General features: G+C 39.5%; 1 protein-coding gene across 4 annotated transcripts in view; it reads right to left on the bottom strand.

The window, feature by feature from the left end:
• PCSK5 (proprotein convertase subtilisin/kexin type 5) overlaps nt 1-26,002 on the bottom strand; it is a 516,633-nt gene that overhangs the window by 191,868 nt on the left and 298,763 nt on the right. For 3 of the 4 annotated variants that reach the window (XM_061425568.1, XM_061425565.1, XM_061425566.1), the window contains exons 11-13: nt 24,531-24,648; nt 15,762-15,950; nt 2,673-2,809 (exon numbers count right to left, since the gene is read on the bottom strand). In XM_061425568.1, the coding sequence (XP_061281552.1) occupies nt 2,673-2,809; nt 15,762-15,950; nt 24,531-24,648 (444 nt within the window). Of the gene's footprint in view, nt 1-2,672; nt 2,810-15,761; nt 15,951-24,530; nt 24,649-26,002 lie in introns of those variants that run through there. The other variant, XM_061425567.1, reaches the window with a different exon arrangement.

The raw sequence follows: 26,002 nt of genomic DNA, 5'->3' as shown, positions 1-26,002 counted from the left end.
TCTTTTAATTTCATGGCTGCAGTCATCATCTGCAGTGATTTTGGAGCCCAAGAAAATAAAGTCTCTCACTGTTTCTATTGTTTCCCATCTATTTGCCATGAAGTGATGGGACCAGATGCCATGATCTTAGCTTTCTGAAGGTTGAGTTTTAAGCCATCTTTTTCACTCTCTTCTTTCACTTTTATCAAGAAGCTCTTTAGTTCTTTGCTTTCTGCCATAAGGGTGGTATCATCTGCATATCTGAGGTTATTGATATTTCTTCCGGCAATCTTGAGTCCAGTTTGTGCTTCATCCAGCCTGGCATTTCTCATGATGTACTCTGCATGTAAGTTAAATAAGCAGGGTGACAATATACAGCCTTGACGTACTCCTTCCTGATTTGGAACCAGTCTGTTGTTCCATGTCCAGTTCTAACTGTTGCCTCTTGACCTGCTTACAGGTTTTGCAGGAGGCAGGTCAGGTGGTCTAGTATTCCCATCTCTTTAAGAATTTTCCACAGTTTGTTGTGTCCACACAGTCAAAGGCTTTGGTGCAGTTAATAAAACAGAATTTGATGTTTTTCTGGAACTTGCTTGCTTTTTCCATGATCCAGCAGATGTTGGCAATTTGGTCTCTGGTTCCTCTGCCTTTTCTAAAACCAGCTTGAACATCAGGAAGTTCACGGTTCACATATTGCTGAAGCCTGGCTTGGAGAATTTTGAGCATTACTTTACTAGCATGTGAGATGAGTGCAATTGTGCGGTAATTTGAGCATTCTTTGGCATTGCCTTTCTTTGGGATTGGAATGAAAACTGACCTTTTCCAGTCCTGTGGCCACTGCTGAGTTTTCCAAATTTGCTGGCATATGGAGTGCAGCACTTTCACAGCATCATCTTTTAGGATTTGAAATAGCTCAACTGGGATTCCATCACCTCCACTAGCTTTGTTTGTAGTGATGCTTCCTAAGGCCCACTTGACTTCGCATTACAGGATGTCTGGCTTAAGGTGAGTGATCACACTATTGTGATTATCTGGGTCATGAAGATCTTTTTTGTATAGTTCTTCTGTATATTCTTACCACCTCTTAATATCTTCTGCTTCTGTTAGGTCCATACCATTTCTGTCCTTTATTGTGCCCATCTTTGCATGAAATGTTCCCTTGGTATCTCTAATTTTCTTTAAGAGATCTCTAGTCTTTTCCAGTCTATTGGTTTCCTCTATTTCTTTGTGTTGATCACTGAGTAAGGCTTTCTTATCTCTCCTTGCTATTCTTTGGAACTCTGCATTCAAATGGGTGTATCTTTCCTTTTCTCCTTTGCCTTTTGCTTCTTTTCTTTTCTCAGCTATTTGTAAGGCCTCCTCAGACAAACATTTTGCCTTTTTGCATTTCTTTTTCTTGGGGATGGTCTTGAACACTGCCTCCTGTGCAATGTCACAAACCTTAATCCATAGTTCTTCAGGTACTCTGTCTATCAGATCTAATCCCTTGAATCTATTTGTCACTTCCATCATATAATCATAAGGGATTTGATTTAGGTCATACCTAATTTAAGTTTGAATTTTACAATAAGGAGTTCCTGGTCTGAGCCACAGTCAGCTCCTGGTGGTGTTTTTGCTGACTGTATAGAGCTTCTCTATCTTTGGCTGCAAAGAATATAATCAATCTGATTTGGTATTGACCATCTGGTGAGGTCCATGTGTAGAGTCTTCTCTTGTGTTGTTGGAAAAGGGTGTTTGCTATGACCAGTGTGTTCTCTTAGCACAACTCTGTTAGCCTTTGCCCTGCTTCGTTTTGTACTGCAAGGCCAAATTTGCCTGTTACTCCAGGTATCTCTTGACTTCCTACTTTTGCATTCCAGTCCCTGTAATGAAAAGGACATCTTTTTTGGGTGTTAGTTCTAGAAGGTATTGTAGGTCTTCATAGAAATATTCAGCTTCAGCTTCTTCAGCATTACTGGTTGGGGCATAGACTTGGATTACTGATACTGAACACAGGGTGATGCAAAAAACTGTTCAGTCTCCCATCTCACGCTGTATTTGTACTTTTCCTTATTTTATGTTACAAATAAGGTTCATACATTAGCAGGAAGAGGGAAACAGGCCATGTGTGGCAATACAGCCTGAGATGACCTGAAAAGAATTCTGTTGACATCATTACCATGTTTTACATATCAGGAAAGCTTTCTCTTTACTTAGCTCTTGGTCTCATGCAGGGCAGAGTGCTATCACTCATTTTTTTAGGTGGCAACCAGTTTAGCTGGCATAGGCCAAGCTCAAGGTCTTGTCTGCGCTGAAAATTAAATTTAAAGCAAACTCAGAAAAAAGATATCGAAGGAAACCTGTCTGCTCTTATAACTATGTGATTTAACCCGTTGCATGTGGACAAGGCTGGCTTGTTTTTTGATAAAGTAATGGAAGGTGGTTAGAGACATGGCTCATAATTCTGAAATATCAATCAATAGCTGTCATGTTTTATCTTGTCTTTATATTTAAAGGTCTTTTCTTGAATTCTTATCCTAAATTATTACTTTTCTAATGGTAATCTCAAGAATTGGAGTACAGGAGGACAACTTGAGGCGTAGAATTACATAATAAAGGATAAGGTTGATATATGAATGGGAAACACATTTATTGGCCAGAATATACACCGTTTTTCTGTACAATAAATCAAATTATAGAAAGAGAGTTCTTACCTGGAGTCTTGAAGTTCCTCAGCTGAGAGGGAGTGTCATAAACTTCCAGGATCCAGTCACCAGCAGCTCGTTCTCCCCAGCAATGAATGGTCATGAATTCCCAATTTTTAAATCCTTCCATGGAATGATCAAAAAGCCTGAGAGAGAGCCATAAAACATTGCTTTTGTGTGTTGTTTAAAATTTAGCGAGGATCCAGTCAAGACCGTGATCAATGACCTCTCTGTATCCATCACATGTTCAGTTCAGCACTGGAGATTGTCTTCATCCTAGGCATCACTGATTAGTAGATCCAAATACACACACACAAATACATACACACACATAATTATTGGGAAACAGGCATGGGACTTGCCAAGCAGTAACAAATCTGGGAGGGATAATGACGTGGGTATCAGGGAACCAAGGCTAAAACTCTACCCACAAGCCTGGTAGTACCAAGAGTTGGAGATGTGGAGCAACTGAAGCTTGCTTACACTGCTGATAGATATGTAAAATGGTGCAGCTGCTTTTAACAACAGTTAGATAGTTCTGACCATATGACTAAGCTATCCCCCCAAGAGGAGTAAAGACATGTGTCCACATAAAGAACTCAACATGAATGTTCACAGCAGCATCATTCATAATGGTCAAAAACTATCAGCAACTCAGGTCTCCATCATCTGGTGAATGGATAAATAAATTATGCTATATTCATACAAGGAAACACTACCTAGTAATACAAATTTGAACGATTAATAACTTCAACAACATGAATGAATTTCAAAGGCAATAAGCTAAGTGGAAAAAGTCAGACACAAAAGATTATGTACTATCTGATTCAATTTCATATGACATTATAGAAAACACTACTTAAACAGAAACAGATCAGTGGTTGCCACGGGCCAGGAGGGAGGAGGCAGGGGCATGATGGAAGTTTTGGGAGTGGAAGAACAGTTTTATATCTTGAAACTAATGTATAGTTATGCAAGTATATATTTATCAAAACTTCCTCGATTATTTACATTGAAAGTGAATTATATGGAAATTACCCCTAAATGAAAAGACCATGCCCATTAATATTATCCAGTTCATCTAGGCTGGAACTGCAGCCTAGATTCTGTCCTTCCAGTCTGTCCAATAATTTTCTAAGTTCCTAATTCCCTGTATGAAATCTTTTTCTGCTCGAACCATGTCCAGTTACTAGGATATTATCTATCCTTCAGAGCAAATAAATACAAAGGTCATGACAACTGGATGTTGATAGCTATTTATGACATTCAGTCAACTCTCCTTGCTTTAATTTCATGTTCACCAAGGAAACTAGTGGCTCTAATGTGAACTTCTGTGTGGCTCTTCCCATTGGGGGAAAAATATGCCGTTCTAAAAACAAAACCACTTTAATCTCATTGTAACTAATACATAACAACTCTGATTTTTTTTTGTATGTGTGTTATATAAATGTGTTTGAGGCTCCCTCTAAAATACCAGCTGGCTTCTCAAACAGAAGGGTTGGATGGTGTAAATAGGGACTGTGTAAGGTAAGTGGCTGACACTTGGAGAAGAACAATAAACAGGAAAATCACCTGTTACATGTTCCTGAGCTCTTGAAAGAAGAAAAAAGTATTTTAGCAGCATTCTCAGTGTCCCATGTCCAGAAAATTGAGAAGGCTGAGTTAAAGTTGAACAGATCTCTTTAATAGAGAACATTACAGATCTTTGGAGTATTCATACATGTTTTGTGACTTTTTCATATAAGTTTTGAAAATCACTGCCTCCATTCATAATGAAGGAGGCCTTTTCTTTTTTTTTGTAGAATATCTGTACACTATCTGTACAAGGCTACTTCTGAACAGAGGGGTGTGGCATTTCAATGAGGACCATGTTGGATTGGGCAGTTTTCCCTCATGCTAACAGAGATGGAAATGGTGGCTCCTTACATGAATGTCTTTCCATTGTAAATGATCTTCAATAGATCATGGGTGGTACATACATCCAGGAGATTCTACAGTGCATGCACTATCATTGTAGGGCTTGTTTCACAAGTTAACGCTTGAAACTGGACTTGGCCAGGAAGAAATTGCTGGGCCATTAAACAACTGACTTACATATTGAGTCCTTCATGCAAAACCCAGAAAGTGTGTGTTGGCTGCAATGGAGACACAGAGGTAGAGAAGAAGGAATGTTTTCAAATAACCCCTCCTGCCAGAGAGACATTACTGAAGCGAACATGTTGACACAGAAATGGATGGAGGCAGAAAATTGGTCTAGAACCACTTCTCAGCCCTTTTCAGTTCTAATTTAGGTTCCAGTTCATTGAGGCTGTTGTGCCATTTGAGGGCACTGAAACAACAACTTGTCACGGAATACCTTTCCAATAGTGCTGAACTTAAAAGCAATTCCCAAACAGTTTAGACAGAACACTTGGCTCACTGCCTCAGGTCCAGAAACTACAAAGGAGACTTGAGGCTGCCATCACATGAGGGGCGGTCTTGTTTCCACAACCTCAGCCAACTCTTAATTACTCACGGGTCACTTATTTGACTGCTGGATTAGCAGACCCTATGTTTTTTCCCTTACACCCTTTCCTCTCCAACTTTGAAAATCATTCCACTGCGATCAATCATTTTAAAATCACATTTGGAATGAAAATTAAATGTAAACTAGTACCCAGAAGAACTATCCATAATTCACTACTCACAAAAGTATCTTAAAGCCCAAATATAAACGGGCTTTGTCTCTCTGGCTAAATGGTTCCCACCCTGGTCTCTTCATTTTATGCAGGGCTGGAATGCTCATTAATTTCATGTGGACATACAAGTTGAGGAGAGGAATTAAAATGCAGCCAAACACGATCACTGCATTTTGCTAAAAGAGTTGATGAGGAGAGAAATAGACACTGATTGTTGTTGTTTCAACTAGCTGGGCATTGACTTTTCTAATCCCACACTTTTATTTTTATTCCAATTCAATACTTAATCTATTCCCTATCTTTAGTACTGTACTGTTTAAAAACCTTGTGTTGTCTGCATATAACAAAAGGTAACGTAGTTAGCAGATGAGATTCATGTTGCAAAGAATATACTTGCTCAAACCAAGTGTCAAACCATTGGACACCACTATAGAGATTCTAATTGTGCAGTTGTTTATCAGCTAAGAGGTCCAGTGCTCTGTCTGAATGTCTGTGCTCTGCCAACAGTGAAGAAAACAGACACATGTCAGCATTATTAGTGTGGATCAGATGTTAATAAAGCAAGGCCAGTGTGCTGAAAGCTGGAGTAGATTAACTCCATGCCCGTGTCCATATCTCCTATTGCAGTGAAACCTTGTTCTGTCAATTGACTTCATAATCGTGTGCTCACTGAAATGATATATGCATGCGGTGGCACAAATTATGTAGCCAGTTATTAAAAGGGTGCCCCATAGCCCTATCCCTGTGAGCGGTTTTCAAATAAATTGCTTGGATAAAACCCGGTAGAAAGGACTGCCATTAAATGTAGTACATCCTTTTGAGGGTTACTTAACTCAGGAAATAACTCATATAATTACTGTAAGCTTTTTTCCTCCCCTTTCACTTAAAGAGTCAGTCAAAGTGTCAGGGCTACCACGTGCTTCTATGATGTTATGGCAACTAAATAATAAGACATTTTATAGCTATTGACAGCTATGTGTTATCATATTATTATTTCCCAAATGTAAATGGATATTAATTTCAGAATTATCCACAACTTCCTAGATGGTATTTGTGTTCACTACAGAATTAGACATTAATCGAATATTTTGGGAGGTTCTCTTTTTTCTTTTTGTTTTCTTTATTTAGTGCTTCATCACAATTTAACATAAAGCTGATAGAATGCGTAAAGCACTCATTTGGCTCAGTTGAAACTGAACTTTTTATTTTCTTTAGATGTTTGTCTTTTGTAAGTTTTAAATTATTTGCTTATGAAATAGGGTATTTAAAACACACTATTAAGTTTTTTGCTCTCTCCTAAATCGTTTCTTTAAGAAATGTTGAGAGAAAGGTACTGGTTCTAGAAGTTTGGAATACCTGAAAACACGAGTTTCAAAATGAACTTTCAACATGTTCACTATCACTAACTTACCAACCCCCAAAGGCATTGATCCTTGTGGGTACATGATAAGTACCTATAAATAAGTACTCACTTAATCGTCTTGAAGATTTATTCTTTAATAGTAGGCTTTATCTAAATATCTGGTTTACATTATAAATGCCTTTGTAAGTGACTTTCACAGCACCCAGCAGCATATTGCTCACAAGTCTTTTAGTGACACGAAAATAAGAAGAATGTGTTTGAAAAAGTTGGGTGATCTTTTAAATCGGTGCTATTTAAAAATGTGCTCTGCGGCGGGCCAGGAAGCTTCAGCGTCACCTTTGAGCTTATGAGAAATGCAGATCCGTGGGCCTCTCCCAGACCTTTAGAATCAGCCTCTGTGGGAGAAGGAGCCAGTCTTCTCTGTGTGATAGTCATTTGCAAGGTGTTTTGAAAAGCACCGTGTGAGTAAGGGTTAGCACTTCCAAGTGCTTACTATACTAGGAGCTTACTGTATTACCTTATTTACTACTTGTAACACACTTGCGAGGCAGATACAACTACGTCTGTTTTCTAGATGAAAAAAATCACTTTTCCGAAGTTGAACATAAAAACGGGTGACATCAAGACCACCCCAGCTATAACTCCAAAGGCTATACTGTCTTTTGAATAAAGAAAGAAGCTTTTTCTCATGGTGAGGCCTTGTATAACGTGAAACTTCCACAGCAAAAGTGTAATTTTGGCAAGTCATACCTGCATTTATATAGCATGACTTTGCAAAATGTCAGTAGTCTGTCATTGAACACTTGGGCAGTGACAAAAATATTCAGGTAGAAACACGACAGTTAAACACAGTTAATTACAGAAACTATAGGTTGTACAGATGAGAAAGTATACCTTCTTTCCACTTAAGACCATAATTAGAACCAGAGATACACATCTGTAGTCAAATTTAGAAAGAGAGGCAAAGTTTCAGCTTTCAGTCAGAGGCCAAAATCTAGAACAGAGAGCCAATAAAGCTAAACTAAGTCTAAAACTCAATGAGTTGAAGACAGTATGTGGGTATTTAGGGAAGAAAAAAAGCAAGGTTTTTATAATTCTGACAAATGCAGTTGAAGGAAGAATGTGATGGGACAGGCTTTCTGTTGGAAAATTTGTAGGCAGAAGTTGAACATGTGGTCATATAAGGGGTAACATCCAAAGTTGCTTTAGGAATGGACTGTGGACACAGTGGGGGAAGGGGAGGGTGGGAAGTGGGATGAATTGAGAGAGGAGCACTGACATACATACGCTACCATGTGTGAAAGAGATGGCTAGTGGGAAGCAGCTGTGCAGCACAGGGAGCCCAGCTCAGTGCTCTGTGATGACCTAGAGCGGTGGGATGGGGGTGGTGGGAAGGAGGCTCAGGAAGGAGGGCATATATGTATGCACATGGCTGACTCACACTGTTGTACAGCAGATCAACACAACATTGTAAAGCAATTATCCTCCAATTAAAAATAAATTTAAAAAATAAAAAGAAGCTCACTGCAACAATGATGAAATATAGTTGCTCTTGTATCTATCATAAAGGGATCTAAGCCCACCTAGGTCCCCTACCTATGCCAGATCCCCATGGTCTCCCCAGAAGTAAAGCATTTGTGCTGATTATTTGGTTTGATTCTTTGTTAGGCTGGGTAGACAGGCCAGGAGGAGGAGTGGAAGGGTGGGAGGGCAGGAGAAAACAAAGGGGAGAGAAAGCACTAACTGTCCACTCAAGGATGGCTCTGTTTACCCACTAAATCCTCCACCTGACCTGCTAAGGATGGTGCCGGGGCTTGCCTGCTGGGCTGATGGGGCATGCAGCTCGAGTTGGACTAGCTGTGAAGGCTGCCGAGTGCCTTCCAGGGCTCAGCACCTGCAGATGCTCGGGTAAACCCTGCTTCCTGGAACAGATGTTCTCCACAGGAGCTCTAGCAAGTGCCCAGCAGCCAGCATGGGGAGGCACTGAGGGGCTCCAGACGGCCCACATGGGCAACATGTTCAGCGACTGCAAAAAAATCTGTTCCTGAGGAATTCCCATGGTGAAGGGCTGAGCAACACTGAAGACACTTCTTCCCGAAATGTCGAGGAAAATAAGGACTTTCAGAATGCTAACTGTGGCCCCTTTGTTTTTGGAATTGACCGTTAAGGATAGCATTTTCTGGTCCTAAGACTAGAACACAGGTTTTGTCAATACCAAAATGAAGGTAATATGTGGGGGAGGGTTGCTGTCCCCTCAGCTTCCTTCCTAGCTTATTCTCCTGTTCTGCATGTCTAGTTAAGGGGAGATGCATGTCATCATTAAGGGGAGATGACACGGAGTGAGCCGTGGATTCTGAGTCTGAGCTGGACCTCAGTATCCTTCCTTCTCACAGAGGCCAATGCCCAGTCCAATGTCAAGAGTCATGCCTCATGGAGAAACAGGAGAGGTCAAATAGGGATGACTCTGCCACCAGAGCTCTAACTCTTCATCTCAGATGACCCACGAGGAAAGCTTTGTGTTTTAAGCCTTGCAGAATTCCTGTCTTTTAACTGCACAGTGTTCTTTGTTTTACATGGTCCTCCTCAGAAATACTGACTTTTCTGAAAGAAAGATGAGTGTCTAATAGGGGAACTATTTATTGTCCTCAATAATAATCTCTGACACACAAATAAAATACTAGGAATAAACTTGACCAAGGAGGTAAAAGACTTAAATACTGAAAATTATAAAACATTAATAAAGGAAATTGAAGATGAGTCAAAGAAATAGAAAGATATCCCACCTTTTGGATTAGAAGAATTAATATTGTTAAAATGACCATATTCTCCAAAGCAATCTACAGGTTTTATATGGTCCCAATCAAATGGTGGCTCAGACAGTAAAGAATCTGCCTGCAATGCAGGAGACCTGGGTTTGAACCCTGAGTTGGGAAGATTCCCCTGGAGAATGGAATGGCTACTCACTTCAGTATTTTTGCCTGGAGAATTCCATGGACAGAGGAGCCTGGCGGGCTACAGTCCATGGGTCTGCAAAGACTCAGACACAACTGAATGACTAACACTTTCTATCAAATTATCCGTGACATTTTTTTCACAGAACCAGAACAAATAATCCTAAAATTTATATGGAACCATAAAAGGCCCTGAAATGCCAAAGCAGTCCTAAGGAAAAAGATCAAGGCAGAAGGCATAACCCTTCCAGACTTCAGACAATACTACAAAGCTACAGTAATCAAAACAGTGTAGTGTGGGCACAAAAACAGACATATGTATCAACAGACTAGAGAGCCCAAAAATAAGCCCACACATCTACAGTCAATTAATCTTTGACAAAAGAGGCAAAAATATACAATGGAAAAAATCTCTTCAGCAAGTGGGGTTGGGAAAGCTGGACAACTGCATGTAAAAATCAATGAAGTTATAACACACCCTCTCATCATACACAAAAATAAACTCAAAATGGCCTAAAGACTTACACATAAGATGTGATGTCATAAAATTCCTGGAAGAGAACACAGGCAAAACATTCTCTGACATAAACCATACCAATGTTTTCTTAGGTCAGTCTCCCATGGCAGCAGAAATAAAAATAAACAAATGGGACCTAATCAAATTTACAAGCTTTTGCACAGCAAAGGAAACCATAAACAAAATGAAAAGACAACCTACAGAATGGGAGAAAATATTTGTGAATCATGTGACCAAAAGGGCTTAACTTCCAAAATATGTTAACAGCTCATAAATTCAACGACGACAACAACAACAAAAAACAACCCAACTAAAAAATGGGTAGAAGATCTAAATAGACATTCCTCCAAAGAAGACACACAGATGGCCAATGGCATCTACAAAGGCAGATGAAAAGATGCTTAACATCACTAACAGAGAAATGCAAAGCAAAACAACAATGAGGTATCACCTCACATCACTCAGAATGGCCATCATTAAAAAGTCTAGAATAACAAATGCTACAGAGTGTGTGGAGGAAAGGGAACCCTTCTACACTATTGCTGGGAATGCAAGTTGGTGCAGCCACTGTGGAAAACAGTATGGAGGTTCCTGAAACTAAAAATACAATTACCATATGATCTAGCAATTCCATGCCTGGAAAAAACTATAATTATATCCAGAAAAAAACTATAATTCAGAAAGATCATGCACATCCCTATATTTGTAGCACCACTATCCACAGTTGCCAAGTCATGGAAAAAACCTGTATGTCCACTGACAGATGAATGAATCAAGAAGATGTGGTACATATACACAGTGGAACCCTAGTCAGCCATGAAGAAGAACAAAATGATGTCATTTGCAGCAACGTGGATGGACCTAGAGATGATCATACTAAGTGAAGTCAAGTCACAAAAATGACTTCCCTGGTGGCTCAGATGGTAAAGCGTCTGTCTACAATGCGGGAGACCCGGGTTCAATCCCTGGCTTGGGAAGATCCCCTGGAGAAGGAAATGGCAGTCCACTCCAGAACAAAATACTGTCATTTGCAACAACATGGATGGACCTAGAGATTATCATACTAAGTGAAGTCAAGTCACAATGAGAAAGGCAAATACCGTATGATATCACTTATATGTAGAGTCTAAAATATGTCATAAATGAACCTATCTACGAAACAGAAACAGACATAGACTGCCCAGTGGAGAGGGGGACTGGGGAGTTGGGATTAGCAGACGCAAACTATTACATATGGAATGGATAAACAAAGTCCTACTGTGTAGCATAAGGAACTATATGCAATATCCTATGCTAAAACATAATGGAAAAGGATATAAAGAAGAATGTGTACATATGTGTGTGTGTATATATATAACTGAATCACTGTTCCGTACAGCAGAAATTAACACAACATTGTGAATCAACTATACTTCAATTTACAAAAATTAAAAAAATCTCTGACATACAAATTCCTTCTAAACCCTGACCTGGTCACCTTTTCCTTGAGGACAGGTATAGTGCCCAGGCCAGCAGGCCAACTTGAAGGCCACCAGGAGCAAAGCAGACCTTCCCCTCACCACCTGCCCATCCTGTGTTGGTGCTTCTTGCCCTCAGATCCCAATCCTGGGAGTGTGCTTTGAAACAGGGCCAAGGAGAGAGGACACAGATTCCTCTTTGCCAGGAGGTCAGAGACTGGGAAGTTCTGAAGAGAGATTTCCTCATAAAAATAAAGTTTTGGAATATGCCAGAAGGAAAATAATACCTATAGAAACCATCTTGCCTTAGCTACCTCAGTAGGAGGGATTCTACTAGTGTCAAGTACAACAAGAACGGGGGAGCCAGGCCCTGGAAGGTGGCCAGACTGGTTTGGGGACCAAGTGTGGCTGTTTTACATTTAAAAGGTCAGACGTTCATAGCAGTGTTTTGGGGAACTGTGGGCAAATGAATTCATAACATCCTTTTACATCCCTTATCTCCAGTCCCCTCTCTCCACTCCATTTTGTCTGCCATTTTTTTGGGGGGTGGCTACTTATTTTCAGCACTGAGATGGAAGATCGACAAAAGAGCAGCACTTTAAGAAATGCTCCGGACCAAGAGGATGTATTCTGCATGCAGACCTTATTCCCAGGGGGTCCCTATGGGACAGACTAAAGTGAACCATAAGATGGGTCACCGCGCATTGGAAATGCCTGTTACTTTTCTTTGACACAAGTCAGCAGCACTTTGGGGTTCAGCACTTTGCAAAGAGCAAAGCGGATGCCTGCTGTTGAAGAATTCACGAGGAACTGGAGCCAGTGACACTGTAATTCACCAAATGCCTGTCTTGGAATCTTTTGCTCCTCTGCTCACAAGTTTCCTCACTGACGTCATTTCCAGGGAAGCCAACAAGAAATATTGAAATATGCAGAAGATCCCAGAAAGGCTGAAGGGACTGAGTTTTCCAAGCAAACAACTGTGGGTGGACCATTTTTCTACATGGAGGGGCCTCCAGGGAGAAGAGTTACACATGTGTGAAGCCAACCTTTGTACTTCACCAGGGTCACCTGGGTACTCCAAATGCAATGCACATGAACAGCAGTCAAGAAAAGAAAAGAAATCAAGAACAAGGTCTTCCCTGGCTTCGGTAACAGCAGCTGGCATGATGTCCTTTAATCATAGAATTGTGCATCTGAAGGCCTTGCTTGCTGAAGAGAAGCTTCAGGCAGGTAGTAGCAAGACCTGGCAGCAGCTGAGATCCCTGACTGCACAGGGAGGAGGGCGTGTGCAGCGACTGGATGCCAAAGCATCCTTCAGTTTCTCACAGCTGCATATACTGATCCTGGCAAAGTTTCACTTAATAGAATATGAAGCCCAGGTTACCTCATGCTCTAATGAAAGATGTTAGGTTTTAGGGACGAACACAAGAAGACTTCCAAGAACAGAAATAAAATGCAATGAGAGACTCTAGAAATGCTCTTGCTTTCTCTCTTTCTAACTGTCCTACAACAGATGAATTTGAAGATTTTGAAAAGCCACTGAGAGTTCCTCAGTCTCACTTTCGGCCCTGCAGGCCTGCATTGGACTTGGCCCCTCAGCTTGTCTGGGCTGTTGTCAGTGTCCTACCAGAGATCACCACGGCCGCGGACACCTGGCATGTGGACAGGTGGCCCTGTCGACATGAAAGTTTGACTTTCATTTGGACTGTATAGGCCTTTGACAGTAAGGTTTTTGCTCCTATTAAATGTTCCTCTTGGAGAAAAACATCAAATTAAAGAAACTTTTAGGCTTCTCACTGTGGCTTGGAGTTTGGAACCATAATGGGAATGGGGTGTATAAGAAAACCTGGCCTTTCCCCATCTGGTCCCACTTGCTGACAAGTATCCCCCACCCATGATCCCAACCACTCAAAAAGCCAATGGAGCAAAAGAAGACTTGTGCTAGAACATTCTGGCCTTTCAGCAGGGTCCTGGAAATATAATTATCTGCTGGAGAAATGTTTGAAGGGAGTAGAGAGAATGGCAGAGAAGGCAATGGCACCCCACTCCAGTACTCTTGCCTGGAAAATTCCATGGATGGAGGAGTCTGGTAGGCTTCGGTCCATGGGGTCACTAAGAGTTGGACACAACTGAGCGACTTCACTTTCACTTTTCACTTTCATGCACTGGAGAAGGAAATGGCAACCCACTCCAATGTTCTTGCCCGGAGAATCCCAGGGACGGAGGAGCCTGGTGGGCTGACATCTATGGGGTCTCACAGAGTCGGACACGACTGAAGTGACTTAGCAGCAGAGAGAATGGAAGAGGCTACAAAGAGAAAGTGAGTGTTCCCTTGGCCAATAAAGACTAAAGGGCCAACCTTTAAATAGTGGTTAGGAAACTATTGCCAGCCCTCAAACTAAATCCGGTCCTTGGCCTATTTGTATAAATAAAGTTTTATTGGAACACAGCCATGCACATTCATCTATGTTGTTTACAATGACTTTTGCACTCTAATGGCAGAGTTGAGGAGTGGTAACAGACACATGACCTGCAAAGCTTGAAACATTTACTAACTGAATCTTTGTAGAAAAAAATATGCCAAAATCTTTTTTAAAACAAATAGAATTTCCTTTAACTTTGGAAAGTGCTCAGGCAAAAGCATTCAGTTTACCTGCAACAAATGCCAGCAGACATTTAGGGGCCAGGAAGACCATCTCAGAGGCCTGAAGAGTCAGTGTTCTCCATTTCTTTTATAGGATAAAGAACAACAGGTGGCCTTTAACTTTTTTGTGGCATCCTTTTAATATTACACACATCTTAAGTGTTACACTGTTTCATGCCAATAGATTCTAGGCAGCTCATTACTCTGTTTATGTGTGGGCAGTGAGAGCTATGACCATCTCATCATGACATCTAAGTGGCACCCCTCACTGAAGTTCTTAGGGTAGTAAGAAATTAAAGAACAGCTGTATTTTTAATTTTCTTTTTTTTTTAAATCTACACCCAGGAGTGGAATTGCTAGGTCATATGGTAGTTCTATTTTTAGTTTTTTGAAGACCTTCCCTATTGTTTTCCAGTTGGGGCACCAATTGAGATTCCCACCAACAGTGTACAAGAATTTCTTTTACCCCACATCCTTCCCAACATTTTGTTTGTATTCTTTTTGATGATAGCAATTCTGACAGGTGTGAGGTGATAACTCATTGTGGTTTTGATTTGCATTTCTCCTGATGATTAGTGATGTTGAGCATCTTTTCACGTACCTGTTGGCCATCTACATTTCCTCTTTGGAAAAATGTCTATTCAGTTCTTCTGCCTATTTTTTAACCATGTTGTTATTCAAGAAGATAAGTAGACCCCAATGTGCATAGCAAATTATTTACAACAGCTGAGATATGGAAGCAACCTAAGTGTCCGTCGCAAGATGAATGAATAAAGAAACTGTGGTGTAAGTGTATGTGTGTGTGTGTGTGTGTGTGTGTGTGTGTGTATATTGGAGAAGGAAATGGCAACCCCCTCCAATATTCTTGCCTGGAGAATTCTATGGACAGAGGAGTCTGGTGGGCTACAGTTCATGGGGTTGCAAAGAGTAAGCTACGATTGAGCACATATGTGTATATATACATACATCTCTATATAGATACACACATACATACATATATACATGGAATACTACTCAGGCATAAAAACAATTTTTGTCATTTGCAGCAACATGGATGAACTTGGAGAGCATTATACTAAGTGAAATAAGTCAGAGAAAGACAAACACTGTATATCTTACATGTGGAATTTAAAACTACAATAAAGTGAATATAACAAAAAAGTAGCAGACAGATATAGAGAAAAAATTAGTGGATGGGGTTGGGAGTGGTAATATATAGGTGGGGGAGTGGGAGGTACAAATTATTGGGTATAAGACAGGCTCATGGATGTATTGTACCACACAGGGAATATAGTCCATATTTTGTAAAAACTGTTAATGGAAAATAATATTTAAAAATTGTATAAAAATCATGATTTTATAATATTTGTATATGCACAATCTTCAACTTCATAAAAAGTGAAAAAAAAAGAACTGCTGATTCTTCATTCTTTTTCCAGCTTAATGAGTAGCTGAGTGCACACTGCTGGTCAGGGGCCATGACCGTACCTGTTGGCCAAAAGCTGGGACCTGGTTCCTGAGGGCGAGGTCAGGTAGATGGCCAGGTCTCCCCTCCTGGGGTGGGTGATGGTGATACGCACAACTACATGCTCCAGGTAGTTGACGTGATGGTTGGGGTTGTCGGAGCAGCCCGAAGCTTTGTAGATGGAGCGCACTGCACTGTTGGGGCGAATCGTCCTGCAACAGAGAGAAGAAGTTTGAGCAAAGTGCACAGCAGAGCTCAACTGAGTGAACCTGCAGGCCTGGCAGGACTACATGATGTAAGATAAGCAGTGGGTGCTGCTTACTAAAGGACCAGCCCCTCACGCAAATGGTTAGGTTGCTTAAAGGAGTAATCCTGCTTGGACTGTGAGAAAGATGTTAAATGAGAGGAATGGGGAATTTAAGGTGTCTCTGATCTTCATGAAGGTAGTGGATATCGATCTTGTTAAAACAGATTCCTAGGCTCTGGAACTGGAGTTCCTGGGGTGGGTCACGAATGAGCATTTCCAGCAAGTTCTCCAGTGACAGTGATGTTGCTGATCTATGGAATCCACTTTGTGTACCACCAGTATAGGGGACTTGAGGACTACTATGATCTTGGTTCAGATCACTGGTCTACCATTTTCTTGCTCTATAAACTAAAAAGAGCCCACTCTTCTTCTTGCCTACAAGGTCCTGTCTTCTTCCCAAACTCCCTCCTGTACCTCTCTGCCCTCTGAATATTGGGTTCCAGCCACACCAGCACTGGTTTGAGTTCTGGGATAATTCAAGTTTCCCAGCTCAGGGACATTACATATGCTACTCTGCCTCTAGTGCCTTTTTATTGCTGTTCCTATGGCTGACTCTTCTTCTTTCATGATCAAAGTTTAAATTTCACTCTCTAAGCACATCATTGAACCATAGGAAAATCATGTTCCCTACCTTTCATTTTCTACCCTTTTTATTTCACTTATTATAACTTGTAATTATCTATTTATTTTATTGTTTTGGTTTGACTTCCCCAATAGACTGTAAGCTCCATAAATGTGGAAGAATTTCTTATTCCTGTTTCTATCCCTAATATCTAGCCCCATTCTTTTTTTTAAATTTATATTGTATTGAAGGATAATTGCTTTAAAGAATTTTGCTGTTTTCTGTCAAACCTCAACATGAATCAACCATCAGATCAGATCAGTTGTTCAGTCGTGTCCGACTCTTTGCGACCCCATGAATCGCAGCATGCCAGGCCTCCCTGTCCATCACCAACTCCCGGAGTTCACTGAGACTCATGTCCATCGAGTCAGTGATGCCATCCAGCCATCTCATCCTCTGTCGTCCCCTTCTCTTCCTGCCCCCAATCCCTCCCAGCATCAGAGTCTTTTCCAATGAGTCAACTCTTCCCATGAGGTGGCCAAAGTACTGGAGTTTCAGCTTTAGCATCATTCCTTCTAAAGAAATCACAGGGCTAATCTCCTTCAGAATGTACTGGTTGGATCTCCTTGCAGTCCAAGGGACTCTCAAGAGTCTTCTCCAACACCACAGTTCAAAAGCATCAATTCTTCGGTGCTCAGCCTTCTTCACAGTCCAACTCTCACATCCATACATGACCCCTCCCTTTTGAAACTCCCTTCCATCTCCCTCACCATCCCACCCCTCTAGGTTGATACAGAGTCCGTGTTTGATTTCCTGAGCCATACAGCAAATTCCCATTGGCTATCTATTTTACACATGGTAATATAAGTTTCCATGTTACTCTTTCCATACATCTCACCCTCTCCTCCCCTCTCCCCACGTCCATATGACTATTCTCTATGTCTTTTTCTCCAATGTTTCCCTGTAAATAAATTCTTCAGTACCATTTTTCTAGATTCTGTATATATGCATATATTCTAATGTATATATGCATTAGAATACAGTATCTATCTTTATCTTTCTGACTCACTTCACTCTGTATAATAGGTTCTAGGTTCATCCACTTCATTAGAACTGACTCAAATACATTCCTTTTTATGGCTGAGTAATATTCCATCATGTATATGTACCAGAACTTCTTTATCCATTCATCTGTCAATGGACATCTAGGTTGCTTCCATGTTCTAGCTATTGTAAATAGTGCTGCAATGAACAATGGGATACATGTGTCTCTTTCAATTTTGGTTTCCCCAGGGTATATGCCTAGGAGTGGGATTTCTGGGTCATATGGTGGTTTTATGCCTAGTTTTTAAAGGAATCTCCATACAGTCTTCCATAGTGGCTGTATCAATTTACATTCCCACCAACAGTGCAAGAGAGTTCCATTTTCTCCACACCCTCTTCAGGATTTATTGCTGTAGCCTTTTTGATGATGGCCATTCTGACTGGTGTAAAGTGATATCTCATTGTAGTTTTGATTTGCTTTTCTCTAATAATGAGCGATGTTGAGCATCTTTTCATGTGTTTGTTAGCCATCTGTATATCTTCTTTGGAGAAATGTCTGTTAGGTCTTTTTTCCACTTTTTGATTGGGTTGTTTGTATTTCTGGTATTGAGTTGTATGAGCTGCTTGTATATTTTGGAAATTAATCCTTTGTCAGTTGTTTCATTTGCTATTATTTCGTCCCTTTCTCAGGATTGTCTTTTCACCTTGCTTATAGTTTCCTTTGCTGTGCAAAAGCTTTTAAGTTTAATCAGGTCCCACTTGTTTACTTTTGTTTTTATTTCCATTACTCTACTCTTGCCTGGAAAATCCCATGGACGGAGGAGCCTGGTAGGCTGCAGTCCATGGGATCGCTAAGAGTCGGACACGACTGAGTGACTTCACTTTCACTTTTCACTTTCATGCATTGGAGAAGGAAATGGCAACCCACTCCAGTGTTCTTGCCTGGAGAATCCCAGGGATGGGGGAGCCTGGTGGGCTGCCGTCATTGGGGTCTCACAGAGTTGGACACGACTGAAGCGACTTAGCAGCAGCAGCAGCAGGAGGTGGGTCATAGAGGATCTTGCTTTGATTTAGGTCATCGAGTATTCTGCCTATGTTTTCCTCTAAGAGTTTTATAGTTTCTGGTTTTACATTTAGGTCTTTAATCCATTTTGAGTTTATCTTTGTGTACGGTATTAGGAAGTGTTCTAATTTCATTTTTTTACATGTAATTGTCTAGTTTTCCCAGCACCATTTATTGAAGAGGCTGTCTTTGCCACCTTGTATATTTGTGCCTCCTTTGTCAAAAATAAGGTACCCATAGGTGCATGGGTTTATTTCTGGGCTTTCTATCTTGTTACAGTGGTCTATATTTCTGTTTTTGTGCCAGTACCAAACTGTCTTGATGACTATAGCTTTGTAGTATAATATGAAGTCAGGAAGGTTGATTCCTCCAGGTCCATTCTTCTTTCTCAAGACTGCTTTGGCTATTTGGGATCTTTTGTGTTTCCATATGAATTGTGAAATTTTTTGTTCTAGTTCTGTGAAAAATGCCCTCGGTAATTTGATATGGGTCACATTACATCTGGAGATTGCATTTGGTAGTATAGTCAATTTCACAATATTGATTCTTCCTACCCAGGAACATGGAATACCTACCCATCTGTTTATGTGGTCTTAGATTTCTTTCATTAGTGTCTTATAATTTTCTGTGTACAGTTCTTTTGTCTCCTTAGGTAAGTTTATTCTGTGTATTGATTTTGTATCCTGCAACTTTGCTAAATTCACTGATTAGCTCTAGTCATTTTCTGATACTATCTTTAGGGTTTTCTATGAACAGTATCATGTCATCTGCAAACAGTGAGAGTGTTACTTCTTCATTTCCAATCTGGATTCTACTTATTTCTTTTTCTTCTCTGATTGCTGTAGCTAGGACTTCCAGAACTATGTTGAATAATAGTGGTGAAAGTGGACATCTTTGTCTTGTTCCTGATCTTAGGGGGAATGCTTTCAGTTTTTCACCATTGAGAATAATGTTTGCTGTAGGCTTATCATATATGACCTTTACTATGTTGATGTAGGTTCCTTCTATGCCCATTTTTTGAAGAGTTTTCATCATAAATGGGTGCTGAATTTTGTCAAAGGCTTTTTTGACATCTATTGAGATGATCGTATGGTTTTTATCGTTCAATTTGTTTAATATGGGGTAACACATTGAATGATTTGCATATATTGAAGAATCCTTGCATCCTGGAAATAAACCCAACTTGATCATGGTATATGGACTTTTTGATATGTTGCTGAATTCTGTTTGCTAAAATTTTGTTGAGGATTTTTGTATCTATGCTCATCAGATACAATATGCTACAGGTCAATATACTATGATATTGGCCTGTAGTTTTCTTTTTTTGTGTTGTCTTTGTCTGGTTTTGGTATCAGGGTGATGGTGGCTTCACGGAATGAGTTTGGAAGCGTTCCTTCCTCTGCAATTTTTGAAAGAGTTTTAGAAGGATAGGCATTATTTCTTCTCTAAATGTTTGATAGAAGTCTCCTGTGAAGCCATCTGGTCCTGGGCTTTTGTTTTTTGGGAGTTTTTTAAATCACAGCTTTAATTTCAGTGCTTGTAATTGGGTTGTTCATAATTTCTATTTCTTCCTGGTTCAGTCTTGGAAGACTGAACTTTTCTAAGAATCTGTCCACTTCTTCCAGGTTATCTGTTTTATTGCCATATAGTTGTACATAACAGTCTCTTATAATCCTTTGTATTTTTGCACTGTCGTAACCTCTCCTTTTTCATTTCCAATTTTGTGGATTTAATTCTTCTCTCTTTTTCTTGATGAGTCTGGCTAAAGGTTTGTCAATTTTGTTTATTTTCTCAAAGAACCAGCTTTTAGTTTTATTAATCTTTACTATTGTTTCTTTTTCATTTATTTCTGCTTGGATCTTTATGATTTCTTTCCTTCTACTAATTTTGTTTGTTTGTTTGTTTTTAGTTCTTCTTTTTCCAGTTGTTTTAGTTGTAAAGTTAGGTTGTCTACTTGATGTTTCTTTTTGTTTCTTGAGTTTCTAGAACTGTATTGCTATAAACGTCCCTCGTAGAACTGCTTTTGCTGCACCCCATAGGTTTTGAGTTGTCGTCTTTTCATTGTCATTTGTTTCTAGAAATGTTTTGATTTCCTTTTGATTTCTTCAGTAACCTGTTGGTTATTTAGAAACGTGTTGTTTAATCTCCATATGTTGCTGTTTCATACACTTTTATTCTTGTAATTGATATCTAGTCTTATAGCATTGTGGTCAGAGAAGATAGTTGGTACAATTTCAGTTTTCTTAAATTTACTGAGGTTTGATTTGTGACCCAAGATATGGTCTATCCTGGAGAATGTTCCATGTGCACTTGAAAAGAAGGTGTATTCTTCTGCATTTGGATGGAATGTCCTGAAGATATCAATGAGATCCATCTCATCTAATGTATCATTTAAGACTTGTGTTTCCTTATTAATTTTCTGTTTTGATGACCTGTCCATTGGTGTGAGTGGGGTGTTAAAGTCTCCTACTATTATTGTGTTACTGTCAATTTCTCCTTTTATGTCTGTTAGTGTTTCTCTTATGTATTGAGGTGCTCCTATGTTGGGTGCACAGATATTTACAATTGTTATGTTTTCCTCTTAGATTGACCCCTTGATCATTATGTAGTGTCCTTCCTTATCTCTTGTAATCTTCTTTATTTTAAGGTCTATTTGGTCTGATATGAGGATTGCTACTCCAGCTTTCTTTTGCTTCCCATTTGCATAGAATATATTTTTCCATCCTCTCACTTTCCGTCTATGTGTGTCTTGAGGTCTGAAGTGGCTTTCTTGTAGACAGCATATATATGGGTCTTGTTTTTGTATCCATTCAGCTCGTCTGTATCTTTTGGTTGGAGCATTTAATCCATTTATATTTAAAGTAATTATTGATATATATGTTCCTATTGCCATTTTCTTAATTGTTTGGGGATTTTGTAGATCTTTTTTTCTGTTGTATTTCTTGACCATATAAGTTCATTTAACATTTGTTGTAAAGCTGGTTTGGTGGTACTGAATTCTCTTAACTTTTGCTTGTCTGAAAAGCTTTTTATTTCTCCATCATTTTTGAATGAGATCCTTGCTGGGTCCAGTAATCTTGGTTGTAGATTTTCCCCTTTCAGTACTTTAAATATATCCTACCATTCCCTTCTGGCCTGCAGAGTTTTTGCTGAAAGATCAGCTGTTAAGCATACGCAGTTTCCCTTGTATGTTACTTGTTGTTTCTTCCTTGCTGCTTTTAATAATCTTTCTTTGTGTTTAATCCTTGTCAGTTTGATTAGTATGTGTCTTGGCGTGTTTCTCCTTGGATTTATCTGTATGGGACTCTTTGTGCCTCTTGGACTTGATTGACTATTTCCTTTTCCATGTTGGGGAAATTTTCAACTATAATCACTTCTAAAATTTTCTCATACCCTTTCTTTTTATCTTCTTCTTCTGGGACCCCTATAATTCGAATGTTGGTGTGTTTGATATGGTCCCAGAGGTCTCTGAGACTGTTCTCAGATCTTTTCATTCTTTTTACTTTATTCTGTTCTTCAGAAGTTATTTCCACCAATTTATCTTCCAGTTCATTGATTTGTTCTTCTGCTTCAGATATTCTGCTATTGATTCCTTCTAGAGTATTTTTAATTTCAGTAATTGTGTTGTCTCTATATGTTTATTTTTTAATTCTTCTAGGTTTTTGTTAAATGATTCTTGCATTTTCTCCATTTTGTTTTCAAGGTTTTTGATCCTCTTTACTATCATTATTCTGAATTCTTTTTCAGGTAGTTTCCCTATTTCCTCTTCATTTATTTAGACTTCTGTGTTTCTAGTTTGTTCCTTCATTTGTGCAGTATTTCTCTGCCTTTCCATTATTTTTTTTTAAGTTATTGTGTTTGAGGTCTCCTTTCCCAGGCTTCAAGGAAATTTGAATTCTTTCCTTGATGAAGGTTGAATTCTTTCTTTCTTTTGGTTTCTGTTCTCCTAAAATTGGTCCAGTGGTTGGTGTGAGCTTTGTATAGGGTAAGATTTGTGCAGAGTTTTTTTTTGTTTGTTTGTTTTTCCTCTGATGGGCAAGGCTGAGTGAGGTGGTAATCCTGTCTGCTGATGATTTGGTTTGTATTTTTGTTTTGTTTGTTGTTTAGATGAGGCGTCCTGCACAGGGTGCTACTGGTGGTTGGGTGATGCCGGGTCTTGTATTCCAGTGGTTTCCTTTGTATGAGTTCTCACTATTTGATACTCCCTAGTCTTAGAGTCAGTGCTCCTATTCCAAAGGCTCAGGGCTTGATCTCTGGGGCATATGTTCCATGCTGAACAGCCTCAGAAGCTTCAGGCTTAGCATCTTGAAGTTTGGCTGGGAAGACTGGTGGGTGACAGCTGGTCACTGTCACCAGGGCTTGCTCAAAGTTCTGACGTGGCTCTGGGTGCCTCTGGTCAGCTGTGTCTGAGCTACTTCACTGGGCTCTGAGGGTCCTGGGCATCGGGCAGAAAGGGCGCAGAGATGCAGCACATGCAGGAGGAGATCTGGACTCCTCCCAGCTGCATGTGCCACCAGTCCCATTCTTGCTATCCAATAAATGAAAGAAAAATAGATGCTGAATTGGTAAATGAAATATGTGTAGAAATAAACAATTATTCCATTTGATCTCATTTCTTCATTTGTCAAAAGGGAATAAAACCCATGTTGTTATCAAGTTTTAAGAAGAAAACACACTTTAAGTTGCTAAGAACTCAATAAATACTGGTTAACTTTTTACTCCTTTATTTATTTTTTTCATATTCTTTGCCACAAATGGGTAGAATGAGAAAAAATTTAGTCCATTTGTTTCTGCTTCCTAACAGTTTCCTCAAGAATTATAATGGCTTTGTTCTTATTACAAACCAAAGTTCATAAGTATTTTTCTGAGCTAACTCTGTATAAAAAGAAAGCCAAAAGCAAAATACTAATAAAATCATTATGCTGCTGCTGCTGCTAAGTCGCTTCAGTTGTGTCCGACTCTGTGCAACCCCATAGACGGCAGCCCACCAGGCTCCCTCGTCCCTGGGATTCTCCAGGCAAGAACACTGGAGTGGGTTGCCATTTCTTTCTCCAATGCGTGAAAGTGAAAAGTTAAAGCAAAGTTGCTCAGTCGTGTCCGACTCTTCGCGACCCCATGGACCGCAGCCCACCAGGCTCCTCCATCCATGGGATTTTACTGGAGTGGGGTGCATAAATCCTAATTCTTCAAATTCAGTGCCTAGGAGAGACTTCACCATCACTTGGTAAATCCTGTTGCACAGCCTCCAGGTTTGTGTGACTGAAACAGGACACTGGGCCCTGGAATCTGAGTAAAGTGCAATCTCATTTACTGTGCATCCTGCATCACTCTCAGAGAACTACATGGTAAGCAACTAAATTTCCAGAACATAAGGTCGAGTTTTGGGGGTATACCAACTTATGGGAGATACTTCTACCATCAGACAGAAATACTTACAGAGTAGAAACTTGAAGAACATCCTCCTGTAAGGGTTCTCCCATCCCCTTATAAAATATGCTTTTCTTTTAAGGATTCTTGGCTTATACTAGCGGGCTTTCCTGGTGGCTCAGATGGTGAAAAATCTACCTGCAATGTGGGAGACCTGGGTTCTATCCTTAGGTTGAAAAGATCCTCTGGAGTAGAGCATGGCAGGTTATACTAGGACGGATTTAACAGTTTAGGGTCTTAGACATTCTATTAAGATTTTATAATCACGTTAGAAAAAAACTACACAAACTACTAGTTTTCATGTGCAACACAGGGCTGTCTCAAGACATCTGCATAGGCCAGCTCTCTTTTAGGGAATGGTCATGCTGTCTGCTTGCAGCAAACATTACTTGATTTGTCGGTCTGTGCTCTCCACACACACGTGCTGCTGGGGAACAGTGGTCCACTTCTCCGCCTCCATCACCATGGCTTCTGCATCCATCAGTCCAAATCCATAGAGATGGCTCACTACAGAAGGCAAGAAGTTGGTCAGCTTTACCATGGTTGGTAGCAACCTATGCTATATATGTTGACTTATACTTTCACTCTGTAGAAAAGCCAGACACAACCCAATGGGAGCCAAGCTTTCCTTCTAGTAACAATTAAAAAACAAATAAAACAAGTAAATAATCAAAAGAAGAAAATAAGATGAATGCATATTGTTCACTGAATATGTATTGTAACTAGTAACAGAACTACCATTTATGAATTGTTATTACATGGCAAGTATTAGTCCATATTTTTACATTTAATCCTCCTAACAATCTTAAGATGTTAGTGCTATTACTATTATCACTCATGGATGAGGAGAAAGAAATTTGGCTGAGACTGACTAGCAGTTCAGTGGTTGAGCCAAATTCTAACCCACAAAGATTTACTACCAGGCTCCACTGTTAACCACTTGTATTCAAGTGATAACACCATTCCATTTGTAAGATAAAATAATTAGTAGGTTTAAAGAGAAGTGTACACAACTTCTCTTAGTGCAGTCAAAACTAACATGCAAGAAATACCAATTTTCTGACATATCTAGTTTTTTGGTTGAAAATCCTAGAAGACATAAATCATTACCTTTCCTCTAGCATATGAAAAATTTATTAAAGTTTATGCATGAAATATTTGGAGGCTTCTAAACTTTCCTGACACCTTCTTATCCTTGGATGTTGTAAACTTTTAGTTCTCAGTGAGAATATCTATTTATCTAAAGCTAAATTTGACCTAACTTTCTCAGAAACTTTACCTATATATAGGAAAACTTAATGATGATACAGTGATATCTACATTTGCAACTCTTTCTAAAAATACTTTAAAATCCCAGTTGAATACATAAAATCTCCACCTTGCATTAAACTCTTTTATATCTTTAAACACAAAGTCCTACTTTACTCTGCTATGGCAAAGATATATGTAGAATTTTTATACAGGTACTTTTGCAACTTTTATTATAAATATTTTTCTTAATTAAAAAATAATGTATGTTCATTGTAAAAACTTGTAAATACATCCAGAAAAGAATAATTAAAACTCATCAATAATCACATCACAAATTGGTAACTGTTATTAACAAGTCTATTTAGATTTAGTTACATAATATTACATGAGGCAAGCTTGCCTCCTTAATTTGAAGAGATACAGAGTAACACACATATAATAGAGGAGAAATGTCAAATTTGGGATTAAGGAAACCAAATTGTGGAGCTCTTTTGTTAAAGTTCACTGAAATCCTATGTTGTCACTTATCACTTAACCACAGTCTATATCATTTCACCATGGATATTCAAAGGTATTTTCTTGCCCTGGAGGAATTGAAATTATTGATGAA

Source organism: Bos javanicus, chromosome 8 (assembly GCF_032452875.1).
Source record: "Bos javanicus breed banteng chromosome 8, ARS-OSU_banteng_1.0, whole genome shotgun sequence".
Lineage (NCBI taxonomy): Eukaryota > Metazoa > Chordata > Mammalia > Artiodactyla > Bovidae > Bos > Bos javanicus.
Note: the sequence above shows the minus strand (reverse complement) of the source record. Positions and strands in the feature narration are given on the sequence as shown.